General features: G+C 40.4%; 1 protein-coding gene across 15 annotated transcripts in view; it reads right to left on the minus strand.

Moving 5' to 3' along the window:
• RBFOX1 (RNA binding fox-1 homolog 1) overlaps positions 1-15,015 on the minus strand; it is a 1,377,247-nt gene that overhangs the window by 1,212,423 nt on the left and 149,809 nt on the right. For 14 of the 15 annotated variants that reach the window (XM_052772622.1, XM_052772607.1, XM_052772605.1 and 11 more), the window contains exon 2: positions 502-561. The exons of the other annotated variant lie outside the window; for it this stretch is intronic. In XM_052772622.1, the coding sequence (XP_052628582.1) occupies positions 502-561 (60 nt within the window). The remainder of the gene's footprint in view (positions 1-501; positions 562-15,015) is intronic. 15 annotated transcript variants of the gene reach the window in all.

Raw genomic sequence — 15,015 nt, forward strand, 5'->3', positions numbered from 1 at the left:
AGCAAATGGTGGTATTACTCTTGTGAACACTTTGGTCTTGCATGCCACTGAACTTGTCCAAACTTTTGTTTTCTTTTTTTTGTATCTACCCTCAGCTAGGGACATCATTACAATATGAAATTGCAGGGGGCTTGCAGTTGTGTCCCACCCTACAATTTACTGAGATGCTATCCTCCTCTGCACGACAGTGAGGCACAACCTGAAGCCAAGTCTGTATGTTGGTATGATACAGTTAGTAGCACACAAGATAGATTCGTTGGGCTATTAATGAACTTACACTGCAATTACTCTAATCAGTTTTATTCAGTTTGGTAAGACAGGTCTTTGCTATACTATATATTCGAGTATTAAAGAGCATTTAAGCAAATTCAAGTACAGTCACTTCAAAAGCAGCAAGCTGTCACAGGTAAAAATTGGTTCCAGTGACTGATGACTGAAACAATACAAAAGAAGATCTAAAGTTACAGAATCTAATCTATTCAGCAAAATGCTTCTACTTACTGGACCTTGTGGACTGTTCTTGGCACTGGAAACCAGAGTCATAACATCAGATTTATAGTCCTGAAAAGAGAGGAGGGAGGGGCGTGGATCAGATTAAATGGAATAGTTTGCACTTTACGTAACAGGAATAAAGATCAACGTTGAACATCACCATAAGTAGGCTCAGAGGAGCCATTAGTAAAACACTTGATTACAGATTTTCATTGCCATTCATCTTATGCATTAGACCCTCTTTACTAAATTACACACTTTTTTGGTTTTACTATAATGGTCCCCAAGGTGGCTAGTATTCTTATCCCTATTTTAGAAGAGTGTGGGTGGGAAGGACAGGATGATGGTTACAGCTATTGCCTTTCAGAAGCTCAGTCAAGAAGTGCAGTACACTTCCTGAACTAGGTCTGCACAGTCTCACCATGAAAGTTTGGATGACAGTTCCTCAGCTGCCCAAAATTCTCTTGGCATCTTACACAAAATGACTCTATTGGACCCTGGTTTATTTGCCTGCTTGGCAACAGCCATATAATGTTGTTGCAAACCACTATAGCATAGGCTGCACAGGCAGGCAGGATCATGGCTACTGGCATGCTCAGCAGGCAGGCTCATGGCTCTGCTGGCTCATCATGCTTGCAGAAGGTCTACATTTGGGTCCACCCTAAAGCAATGTAAAATTCCTAGTTTTCTATCCCTCCTGAAGCTTCTCCTACATCCAAACTGGCATTCCACAAATGTGGAGACAAAGCAATTTGGGGCTTGGGCACATCTTCTGAAGGCTTTACAGTTAACAGCTGAAGAGACCAGAATGCAGGAAAATTAAAAAAAAAAAAATTTAAAAGATTAAAAAAAAAAAAAAGTACTACTGTAGTACAGGTAGTGTGAGAACAAGCTGACTGTGCTGCTGTTACTACAATACAGAAACAAAGGCTTAGAGGTTTTTAAATAGGTGATAGAAGTGCCACCATATCTAAATATAGATACAATAAATACAAGTGCAAGACTCAAATCAGTAATTAAATCAGAACTATTTTTAAAAGGGTATATTAGAAAGTAGTTGGCATGTTAAATTTTTGTCTCTTCCCTAATGAATACAGCCATTATGTTTATATTTTGAAAAGTTCTTCCAGGGCTAGCCTCCTGTTGTCTTGCCTTTCCTGTCAATAAGATCAGATTTGCATGTCAAAGTGAAGCTATGCAGTTCTTCCTACTGCTTGGGAATGAAAGTCTGATAAACTGAAATTGAGGCACATCTGGCAAAGACAGCAGAGAGTAAATGCTGTGAACTTCTTCTAATTATTATTTTATTTTCAAGTATGCCTCCAAATATTAAGCTTCTAGATAGTTTATTTATAGATGTGCTATGATCCAGGAGACAGAACATATTTCAGGGAGTTGATAGTAATTCTCTGGTACTTCACTGCATGACTGTTCTACATTTCACTTCTCTACATCCCAGTTTACCCATTAATATATGGAGGACTACACCATTTTCTCACCTCAAAAGAAGCTTAATGTCTGTAAACTGTCTCAGAAGACAGCTGTTGCAGAAACACAGCAGCTTGAAACATATTACCTTTCCCACTGACACGTGAAAAGAATTTATGGGCTACAAAAATTAACATCTCTAGTGGTATCAAAAATATTCTCTTTTTTTTTTAACCTTTCCTCCATGTACTACAAGTTAAGTCACAAAAGGGCCTTCTTATGCAGTGAGCGTCCCCTTAGCATACTAGCTCCTGAAAAGTATAAAGAAGAATATCAGTTACTCTCTGTTCAACTTAACCATTGTATACATTGACTTCTTCATAAGAAATGCCAAGAAACAGACTTTACAAGACATATGTAGATGCCAAACTGCCATTAGAATTGGCCAACAGACAAATTCCTACAGTCCTATTGCATCCGTTTCCCACAAAGCAAAGCAGTCACTTTTGTCCACTGTGAGAAGCTGCAAGCTCGCCGAGATTGACATCAAACAAAACCCCCAACCAGATCATCTGTTCTGTTTTCTAGCCTCTGCATAAGTTAATAGCGCTTCCACATACTTACTCACTGCTGAATCACTGATAAGCTGTGCATTTTCTACTTTTGCAGGTTTTCTTCATGTTTACTCATTTCACTCTCCTGCTTTCTTCTTTTCCTTCACCTTAGCTACTCTTATCGTATTGCTACTACCCATGGTTCAGCCACCCCATACCCATTTTACTACTTCTGCTTTATTATACACATCACACAAACAGAATGTACATAGAGATACAGTAGAATGTATATTCAACTATTTGTATTCAATTCCCATTACCTTCTACTCTACCTTCTAATTAGCATGCTCTTTCTTGTTACAGAGCTATCATGCAGTAGGTTGCATGGCTGACCTTAGATAATAGTTTCACAGTACTTGTAAAGGGCACTGTGAGAATTCAAACCCCCCAAGCTAACCATTTTGCAGGGGTGTTGCTCATGGGAAACTCTCTAGGAGAGGCAAGCTGGCAGACATACAAAGAGAAAGCAGATTTTATTCTACACAACACTCTTTTCCAGAAGGCAATGCCCTGAGTTCCAAAAAAAATATGGCATTTTAAACAGGTATTTTGCAAATATACTTCCCTTCCACCCCCACCCCCAGCTTATTTCCACGCTCTGCACAGCTCTGTGAACCAGTAACAAATTAATAAACAGCTTTGGACCGATGTTGCATATGGGACATATACTTGGAAAGCTTGTGACATGCTCCATGTTAATAACACGCTTGCCACCTGTGATAATCCAGGGTACGCTGAGCCAGAAAATAAAAGCAAAATTAGAAAAACTCCTCAGGCAAAGGTTATTTTTAGGGGGACAGAGAATTCCAACAATAGTCCAAACTAATGTAAGCCTGTTAGCAAGAGCCTGAGTCTCTTCCCCAGTAGAGCCAAAAGCTTGGCCCAGACAGACTGGTATCTGCCAAACACCAATCTCCTCCTCTTGTATTACAAAGACTGAAATAATCATTCACTCACTACAGCTGCAATAATAGCATTCAGGTGCAGACTTCTAATAGACAAGAGATTAATTCTCTGCTTCCAGCCCCAGGATGATCATAATGATTTTCATCTATAAGACATTTTCCTATACACTATTTCTGTATTTAAAACAAACAAAAAATTGTGTTGTAGAATTGCATTCACACTCATTTTCAGGTAATATGTCATAATAATATCTCATATATATTCAGGTTATGCAAAGTATTATGCCACTGACAAATCATTTAACTATGCACTTGTCTTGCAGTCTACAGGAAATGGAAATTACATCACTGCAGTATTCATGGCAGCACAATAAAGAAGAACTTTCTCCCTCCTATAGGACTATACTTCATGTTTCCATCAGTGCCTCCTCCAGGTAATTTCTTTTAGGTCTCTTGTTTCCATGACATTTGTATTTTGAGATGATTGCTGTTTGGTACTCAAAGATGGAATTGCAACAACCATTTACAGGCTGTTGCCAATGTCTATTCCGTTATAAAGGGCAGCTGTGCTGTCTCCACATCAGGCTTTCCAGAAGTTTCTTATGATTTCTTCTTCTATTGATCTGCCCTGACAGAAATAATGAAATGGCATTAAAAAGCTCCCTAAATTTTGTACAGGGCACACCCTTCTCCCCACCCCTCGAACTGAAAGTTTAGAGTAAACGTCACCTTACAGACGTTACTATCCGTTCTTCTGCCTTTAATGGGAAAAATAAATTTTGGCAGTCTTTCCCCAGTGTTAAAAGTCTTAGCTACTCCCTAGGGATAGAAAGAATCAATGCAAGTAAGATCCATATTTTCTTTCTTGGAACACTACTACTTCCAGCAATTTATTTGACTGACTATGCCTTCTATTACCATGTAAATTGTTTCAGGCTGCAGGAAAAAAAAGTATTAATCTCCCCTCGGCAAGTCATAAAATAAAGAAATCAATTTCAAGGTCAATTTAGTCTAAATAACACCTGCTGCCCTTTTTGTAACATGCAGACTCCTCTGAAACACTAAGTTGCTGTCTATAAAGGCATCAATATGTGATGTTTCACATAAATCAAGGTAACGTATGGTACAGTACAGCCTATTTTCAGTGTACCATCTGAGACTTAAAAAAAGATTCAAAACGGGTCCCTTGTCATCATACATTTTCAGCATAAGCATGAGGCTTTATAACAGAAAACTAAAGCTAAGGAACTCTTGTGTGCATAAGGGTCTGATTCTACAAGAAACTTGTATCTCGTGAGGTTTTGGGGGCTATTGAGGGATTCTCAGCTCAGTGCGGGAAGTATTCGGATCCACAAAGGGTGGGCCTCAAAGCAAGAACTTGGGGAGAGGGGGGTGGGGGTGGCAGGGAGTAGCAGACACAAGAAGAAATCTTTTCTTCTTCTAGTGGAAGCCTGAATGGAATGACAAGAAATGGAAAGGAAATAGGGTGACGGTGGTTTTTTTCCCCCTCAAACCAAGAATTCAGGACAGGAAAAGAACTTGAACTTGCATGGAGGAAAAACTTCTAAGTGGAGATCCATTTTTCTTTTGGTCAAAAATAGTCCTATTTTTCTTTTAAGTATACTTATAATAGGTTTTCGTGGTAGCAGAAGACTGCATTTGATGACTCTATAGATCCTGTACATTCAGGCACTCTTTCCTGAAAAGTTCACCGTGAACTCTGTTACCTGTCTGGTTCGTCATAGAAAAGCACAGGACTGGGTGGACTGCTGAATAGCTTTCTCCCCACTATGGTAGTTCTTTCCCATAAGGTTAATACAACTGTTTTTCTTTTCCTGTGTATAATTCACAGCAGTGCTGGTGCATCGCTAAATACAAAGTCCCTGACGGAGTAATTCTGTGCTGCCAGGTAGTCAAGAAGGATAGCTATCTAGGACAAAACTGAGTTCAGGGAGAGGATTCTTTCACAAACAGCCAAGACATTCCAAGTCTTTGTACCACCCATTAGGTTGGAAGTTGAAGAACATGCCAAGCCTGCCACATCCAACCAGGTTGAACAGACGGATGAATCGTTCTACAAGCGGCTGGCAGTAGTCTCAGAATCGTGTGCCCTTGTCCTTGTGGGGGACTTTAACTTTCCAGACATCTGCTGGAAATACAACACAGCAATGAGTAAACAATCTAGGAGGCTCCTGGAGTGTGTGGAAGATAACTTCTTGACACAGCTGGTAGGTGAGCCAACCAGGGGAGGAGCCTTGCTAGATCTACTATTTACAAACAGGGAAGGACTGGTGGGAGGTGTGATGGTGGGAGGCCGTCTTGGGCTTAGCGACCATGAAATGATAGAGTTTTCAGTTCTTGGTGAGGCAAAGGTGGTGGTCAGCAAAACCACCACTATGGACTTCCGGAGGGCAAACTTTGGCGCTGGTTGAGAGAGTCCCTTGGGAGACGGTCCTGAAGGGCAAAGGGGTCCAGGAGGGACGGACGTTCTTCAAGAAGGAAATCTTAATGGCTCAGGACCAGGCTATTCCCATGTGCCGCAAGTCAAACCGCCGAGGAAAACGACCGGCCTGGCTGAATAAGGAGCTTTTGCTAGGACTTAAGAAAAAAAGGAGAGTTTATCATCTCTGGAGGAAAGGCGGGCAACTTGGGAGGAATACAGGGATCTTGTTAGATCATACAGAGAGGAAATTAGAAAGGCGAAAGCTCAGCTAGAACTAAATCTGGCCACTATCGTAAGGGACAACAAAAAATGTTTTTACAAATATGTTAACAGTAAAAAGAATCCCAAGGAGAATATCTTTCCTTTAATGGATACAGAAGGGAACGTAGCAACCAGTGATGAGGAAAAGGCCGAGGTACTCAATGCCTTCTTTGCCTCAGTCTTTAATAGTGAGTCCAGTCATCCTCAGGGTACTCTACCCCTTGAGCTAGAAGGTAAGGATGAAGAGCATAACATACCCCCCTTAATCCAGGAGGAATTAGTTAGGGACCTACTACGCCATCTGGACACTCACAAATCTATGGGACCTGATGGGATCCATCGAAGAGTACTGAGGGAACTGGCAGAGGTCCTTGACAAGCCACTCTCTATCATCTATCGGCGATCCTGGTCAACAGGGGAGGTCCCAGATGACTGGAGGCTTGCCAATGTGACTCCCATTTATAAGAAGGGTCACAGGGAAGATCCAGGGAACTACAGGCCTGTCAGACTGACCTCGGTACCAGGAAAGATTATGGAATGGTTTGTCTTGAGAGCATTCACATGGCAACTCCAGAAAAAGAGGGGGATCAGGCCCAGCCAGCATGGGTTTATGAAAGGCAGGTCCTGCTTGACCAACCTGATCTCCTTCTATGACCAGGTGACCCGCCTAGTGGATGAGGGAAAGGCTGTGGATGTTGTCTACCTGGACTTTAGTAAGGCCTTTGACACTGTCTCTCACAGCATACTCCTTGAGAAGCTGGCGGCTCATGGCTTAGACAGGTGTACTCTTTGCTGGGTAAAAACCTGGCTGCATGGACAAGCCCAGAGGGTTGTGGTGAATGGAGTTAAATCCAGTTGGTGGCGGGTCACAAGTGGTGTTCCCCAGGGCTCAGTTTTGGGCCCCGTTCTGTTTAATATCTTTATCAGTGATCTGGACAAGGGGATCGAGTGCACCCTCAGTAAGTTTGCTGGCGACACCAAGTTGGGAGGCAGGGCCGATCTGCTCGAGGGTAGGAAGGCTCTACAGAGAGATCTGGACAGGCTGGATCGATGGGCTGAGGCCAATCGCATGAAGTTCAACAAGGCCAAGTGCCGGGTCCTGCACTTTGGTCACGGCAACCCCATGCAGCGCTACAGGCTTGGGGAAGAGTGGCTGGAAAGCTGCCCGGCAGAGAAAGACCTGGGTGTGCTGGTTGACAGCTGGCTGAATAAGAGCCAGCAGTGTGCCCGGGTAGCCAAGAAGGCCAATCGCATCCTAGCCTGTATCAGAAATAGCGTGGCCAGCAGGAACAGGGAGATGGTTGTTCCCCTGTGCTGGGCACTGGTGAGGCCGCACCTCGAGTCCTGTGTTCAGTTTGGGGCCCCTCACTACAGGAAAGACATTGAGTTGCTGGAGCATGTTCAGAGGAGGGCAACCAAGTTGGTGAGGGGTCTGGAGCACAAGTCTTATGAGGAGCAGCTGAGGGAGCTGGAGCTGTTCAGTCTAGAAAAGAGGAGGCTGAGGGGAGACCTTATTGCTCTCTACAACTACCTGAAAGGGGGTTGTAGTGAGGTGGGTGCTGGTCTCTTCTGTCCGGTGGCTGGAGATAGGACAAGAAGAAACGGCCTCAAGTTGAGGCAAGGGAGATTTAGGTTAGATATTAGGAAAAATTTTTTTTACTGAGAGGGTTGTCAAACATTGGAATGGGCTGCCCAGGGAAGTGGTTGAGTCACCATCCCTGGAGATATTCAACAAGCGAGTGGACAGGGTACTTCAGAACATGGTTTAGGGAGCTTAGTTAATGGTTGGACTCGATGATCTTGAAGGTCTTTTCCAACCGAAATGATTCTATGATTCTATTCTATGATTCTATCCATAAATATGAGAGAGATTTTTTTGTTACAGTCTTTTTATTTCTTCCCCTGGGTCCCCCAGCAGAAGACAATCTAAACAATCAATACCCAAGCAGCAAAAGTTCCTGAATGAAGCAAATATTCAGATATTCTGGAAAGGGGCTTCCATATTCTTGTAAGACCTCTGTAATAAAAATAAAACAATGTCTTGAAGGCTTTTGAAAAGGGCTGAAAACATAAGGATGTGCAAGGCTGAGCAGACAGCAAATTGAAATCAGTTTATAGAAGAAGGTGGATTAGCAGCAAGAATCATTTAAACCATGAACAGATTTTGGCTTCCCTAACAGACACATTTATTACAGGTCTTTTCTAGAATAAGGAATCTCCCAAAGGTTTTTGCCAGGCCTACAAAGAATGACGTTCCTACACAGAGTGCTACAGTAGCAGAATTCTCCCTCCAGCGGCTGGTTGGCAAGCGGTAAGTGGTGTCTGAGGCCTTTCCACATTTTATTGCATAGGTGAACCTGGCAATTATTGAAAGGGTTTTCACTTCCTATTCTACACAGCAGAAATACATTCCTATTGTACACAGGGAAAACACACAAGAACAACTATGTTACTTAGAGCAGGGACTAAGTCAAAAATCAGACAATACTACCTCTATTTCACAATCCATAATTAGCAATGGAATGTCGATCAATTTCATATATATTGTCTTTATATGTATTCAGCTTTATATTTAAGATATCTAGGAGAAAAAAATTCACTTAAAATACCATTTAATCAACTCTAATACTTGCATATATTTATAGAGTATAATGATTCCCCTATGATATTATACTAGTGAAAATGATCTTTAAAGAAAACAATAGTAAAGAATGCTTCCCTTTTCCAACAGATAGCACTCTGAATCAAATTAAAGGCTACTGTCATGGTTTAACCTGGCAGGCAGCTAAGCACCACACAGCTGCTCACTCACTCACTCCCTCACTCCCTCTGCAGCATGATGGGGGAGAGAACTGGGGCGGGAGGGAAAATTCATGGGTTGAGATAAAGACAGTTTAATAGGACGGAAAAGGAAGGGAAAATAATAATAATGATGATGAAAGAATCAGAATATACAAAACAAGTGATGCACAATGCAATTGCTCACCACCACCCACCAATGCCCAGCCAGTTCCCGAGCAGCAGCCGCCAGCCAGCTTTCCCCCCACTTTATATACTGAGCATGACATCATATGGTCTGGAATATCCCTTGGGTCAGTTGGGGTCAGCTGTCCTGGCTGTGTCTCCTCCCAGCTTCTTGTGCTTCCCAGCCTACTTACTGGTGGAATGGGGTGAGAAGCTGAAAAGTCCTTGACCCTGCGTAAGCACTGCTCAGCAACAGCTAAAACATCAGTGTGTTATCAACATTATTCTCATCCTAAATCCAAAACACAACATTATACCAGCTACTAAGAAGAAAATTAATGCTATCCCAGCTGAAACCAGGATAGTTACTTAGAAATAAATTTGAAAATACAAATTCACAGAACAATCTGTCATTTATTGGATATTGGAAAATTTTTACTTATTGCATACAAGAAAATTTTTCATTGATGAAATCCATGGTCCTGAATCATATTTAATGTAAACCACTCTGTGAAATCTTACTATCACAAGCTATCAAACATAATGGTTGTGTGTCAGAAGCTGCCAATATACTTACAGATTCAATGAGTCAAGAAACAGATATGAGATTTACAATAAGTGATAAGCATATTAATGTTGTATCATGCAAAATCATACAAATAGTCATTTTGCAGTTGAATGTATCTAACAGCATGAGATTCAAGTCTGGAATGGCTACTCAAGAACACAAAAGATTAGAAATGTAAGGAAAGAGTGACTTTTTAAAAAACGATGTATTTGCTGAGGTTAAAGGAAACTGATATAACATTAACATCAGAGATGCAGAGCAGGAAGAGTAATGTAAAAAATAAGAGGACCTTTTTTCAACAGGAAGTTATCTTTTCAATATGCCAAGCAGAATCTTCAAAATGCTGAACAATGAAGTCCTGGAAAGAATATGAGGAGATGTTTCCTGAAGATGAAGAACATAAGCAATGCAAGAAGAAACCTAGAATATTTCTAACCACATCTGCTCAACTGAATTGTTAAATATTTCCTAATCTTCAGTCAGTGAAGTGGGTAAAGTGTTGCAGGATTTGCTGTGAAATCAAGTTGAAGGAAAAGACAAAACAACCCGAGAGTTAAATAAATACTTTCAAAATGTAATCACAAAGAAAAGAGCCAAGATGAGGATGTCTGACATTGACTATTTATCTCCTGAATAGAATTACTGGAGGTTTACTGAGGCAGAAGCTTTCAGTAACCTATAAGTCTCTCAGGGACGTTTATCTAGGATTGTTGAAAGACAATCAGGAATAGAATCTGCAGAGTAAATGATAATCATCACTGGGGTCTCTACAGTTTGAAGAGTTCATCCTTGCACTGTAATAGCCAGTAAACATCCCACATATCTTGGAAAATCAGTACTGCCCTGGGGTACAGGTAATACTGATTGGTAGACCTCAAAGTACCAGATTTCAGCTGAGTTCAGATAAGAAAGAAAAAGTTTCTTTGTTGGAAGCTCAGAGAAACCCAACTGGGCTGCAATTCTACTCAAAACAGCCTCATATAATGTCTCCAATAACTCCTGGTTTGCACCAACTGAAGCAAAAAGTGTGCTAGAAATCTCACAGAAACATACTCCCATGGCACTCCATCACTGAAGCATACCGTCAGAAAATATTAAATTCATGAACTCTCCAATATTTTCTTTAACTGATCAGACACAGGAATGTATCCTGATTTATCCCCCCCCCCCCCCCCCCGCTAGGCATGGAAAGATTTCTTATACTACATCATTTTCAATCAATGATTCTTTTCAAATTTATTTCACCAGAGCGGTCTAACCTGCCTTATCACAGAAACAGAAAACACTATTTGTAGAAGATACTTTTAATGTGATTCTATGGCATCAATTAGAATGGAGCTACACATAAATGTAATTTAATATCTAACTAGCATCAAGATCTATTAATGGCACAGCATTAATTTTACAGTAATAGCAAAGCATTTTTAACTACTTTTCATTCTCCTACCCCAAAATGCTTAGACAAGTTAAGTTATATGCATGTTTCTAGGACTGAGACTTCAGAAAATAGTCAGATATAAGCATCATTATCATGTTACCAGGAACAATTACGTGAATTTTACTCATTTAGAATTAAATTGGTATCTCTTATGGTAAAATTAATTAGTATCTACATGTAGTCTTTTTCTTAAAAAGACTAGAACATACTTTTTCCAGTCTTCAATATATTACATACAGGCCCGTATATATTCAGTATTTCTGCCTATATATGCCTAGACAGAAATACCAAAATGCATATGTTGGGCCAACATTATAAAATTTCCTTTGTGTGGACTGCTATTACTCTAACATGACAGACTCTTGACTCAGAAAGTAAATATTTCACTGTTATGGAAAATTCTAAGTTTATACAGGCTAAATGATGGCTGCACACCCCTCTGCTTTAAATGGCCTTAGGAAGCACAGTTGACTACTTCCCAGTTCCCAGGTGAATACCATATAGCATCATCTAGTTTTCAAAAGGATTTTAATTTTTCCTTCCTGCTAATAGCAATAGTATGCCATGGATTCTACATCCATGACTTTTAAATAATAAGGACTGATAAAGATACATATTCTAAATATTAATGTTACACCTTGTGTATATGTATGTGATATTTGATATGTAACCTTCTCTTATCTCCTATCAGAGCAGTATGCTGTGCACTGCCCATGACTTGGGTAGTTCCTCCTAAGACCATTTTAACCCTAAGTTTGCTTTACTCAGAACAAATTTTAATGTATGTACCACCTGTTATTTGTTAACATATTAAAACTATAATAACTGTTCTCTGAATGTAGTTTCAATTCACAGCTGTAATTAGAAGCCACCTTCTGCCCTGAACACTTGCTGTTTTAGCACGAATTTCTTGTATGATCAATAGAAAATTACAGTTAGGCATTTCATTTTTCGTTACACTATTATTATTCACGTTATTTTTCAGGAAGGTTGATGAGGCCTGAAATAACAGGAGATTTCTTCTTTTTATTGAAGAAATACATATAAATGCAAACAAAAGTGAGGAATCAATTCAAAATCCTAGGATAGGTCTCCAATAACAAAAAAAAAGTAAAATGAAAATTCAGTTGCATGCAGCTACTACAAACTCATATAACTCTGGCAAGATAGCACTTATAGCTATGTGTTTATTTCTGTCAGTATAACATGAGGAATGCTCTATCAGTTGGAACTGGATTACAGAAAAAAATAAGATTCAATTTAAGAATAAACGGCATGAGTCCTGAGAGCAATTTAAAATTTGTATATTTAAGAAAAATAAATCTATACAGCTTGCAAGAAATAATACTTTGTACAGTAAGTTTATGAAGGTATACAAGCTATGAAATTATGTAGATAGTACTAACATGCTACAGTACATATCAGTTTAAGAGAACCAGCAGTAAAAATATAGTAACAATAGAAAAGGAAGGCAATAAAAAGCAGATGCTCTGAGCAAGTACTGTAACATGCAGAGAACTGGATACACAAAGAATAGAATTTAAGGCAAAATCCTTGTATCACTTTGTCCTGGTTTCAGCTGGGATAGAGTTAACTGTCTTCCTAGTAGCTGGTACAGTGCTATGTTTTGAGTTCAGAGCGAAGAATGTTGATAACACTGATGTTTTCAGTTGTTGCTCAGTAGTGTTTAGACTAATGTCAAGGATTTTTCAGCTTCTCATGCCCAGCCAGTGAGAAAGCTGGAGGGGCACAAGGAGTTGGCACAGGACACAGCCAGGGCACCTGACCCAAACTGGCCAACGGGGTATTCCATACCATGTGACGTCCCATCCAGTACAGAAACGGGGAAGTGGGGGGCAGGGATTCGCCGCTCGGGGGACTGGCTGGGTGTCGGTCGGCGGGTGGTGAGCAATTGCACTGCGTATCATTTGTACATTCCAATCCTTTCATTATTGCTGTTGTCATTTTATTAGTGTTATCATTATCATTATTAGTTTCTTCTTTTCTGTTCTATTAAACCGTTCTTATCTCAACCCACGGGTTTTGCTTCTTTTCCCAATTTTCTCCCCCATCCCACTGGGTGGGGGGGGAGTGAGTGAGCGGCTGCGTGGTGTTTAGTTGCTGGCTGGGGTTAAACCACGACACACTTCCCCACAACTAACTGCCTCCCTCCTCTATGCCATTGGGTTAAGCCTGTTTCCATGACACATCATGGAAACTGGAATAACAGCAGTCAAATGAGTTCTGCAAGAATTTTCAAAGTCTCCACAGTGCTTTAAGATTTTACAACTTAAAGGAAAAACATTTGACTGCATTAGAAACTGGATGAGAACATCCCTCGGTACCACTCTGTGTTCTACCTATGCCCTCTGCCTAAAGATTTCTCTTCAAAGATGGCTATATGGAAGTGAAACCCTAGTTAGCCCAGAAAAATCAGTTATATTGAAATCTATGACCTATAGAAACAGTTTGAATTTTGTCACTATTTCAAGACCACAAATAGATGCTGTTTGAATTTTCATATAAAAGCTTTCTCTTGCTAATGACTAGCTTAAAAGCATCCACCTTTTCTAAGCTATTTAACTGACAATTAAAGTATGTATTGAAATGTGTCAGCATCAGCAAACTTTCAACTTCCAGGCAACCACAAATTCAGGTCAACAAAAACATGATGGGCCTAAATCAAAACTCTAGAAAAATGGAGAATCCTTCCATTGACTCAAGCTTGAGGGGAAAAATGGCAATAGAATGGCCTACACAGACACAAACCTAGTTCAGAAGCATTGTAATTCTGCTTAACTTCTGTATTATTCCAGGTTTTTATCAGTGAAGCAGTTCAGAACCAAATTGATCATCTCTTATTCAAACGTACTCCTTTCACAGGCACCAGCCCTTTGCAAACAGCAATGCCATGACATTTGTGCACATATTTCTAACTGACAGTGACATTTTCTATTTGTTAGGAGTCTCTAGTATTTATTGCCACTGTTGAGAAAGAAATCCTCAAACTAAAGTTATAGGCAGAGCATGTACGTGTATCAATATGGGAAATGAAAGGGCACGTGCATACAGAATAGTGGCTTGACTTCCTTTTGGCCAGATAGAGAAACCTTCAAGTAACATCAGATCCAGCATCTCATCTCTAGCACAGACTTTTACTTCATGCGTTCCTGAGAGTGTACTTCGCACAAATCAGGGCACATAAGAACAGATAACAGTTTCCACTTATGGAACTCGGGCTGTCCTTTACAAACTGAATGTGTCCATTTAAAATAAGGGAAGAAAGCCTGCATTTAGGCTTTCTGAAAGTAATCTACATTCCTTGGACTGCAGTAAAAGGAGCTCTTTGTAATGATTACTGTCTTACTATAGATTAGTTCAGTATCCACAAAAACCTCTAAGCAAAGGGAAAGAAGGTAGATGTACTCTCCTGAGGGAAATGCAAATGCATCCAAACAACCCCCAAAACCAAAGAAATTAAGGCACAGGCGTTTCCTTGAAGACACGCAGAAAAGCAGCAGTAGTCCTCAGAAAGAGGGGGAAATGTGGGAACAATGTGGGCCAAAGAGACCATCACTTGCCTGTGTGGCAGCCCGAGCCAGGTCACAACCAAGCCCTGTGCAGGTAGCCCTATTAATATTAGCAAGGCTTCCAAACACAGACATCTTCACTCCTTTGAAGTCATAATGCTGAATCATGTCCTAAATAAGCCACTGAAATCAAACTTCTCCACAAGCTAAAACTTATTGCTTAAAGTAACCAAAATGCTTTCATTTATTCAGGATTAAACTTTCATCTCTCTTGTTGCTCCCTGAGTAGAGCTGGGCATCAAAAGGATTTGTGGCTGGTTTAGTTTCAAAGCATGAAGATGTGCAGTCAAAGCAGATGGCCATTAGCCAACT

This window comes from Harpia harpyja, chromosome 21, assembly GCF_026419915.1.
Source record: "Harpia harpyja isolate bHarHar1 chromosome 21, bHarHar1 primary haplotype, whole genome shotgun sequence".
NCBI lineage: Eukaryota > Metazoa > Chordata > Aves > Accipitriformes > Accipitridae > Harpia > Harpia harpyja.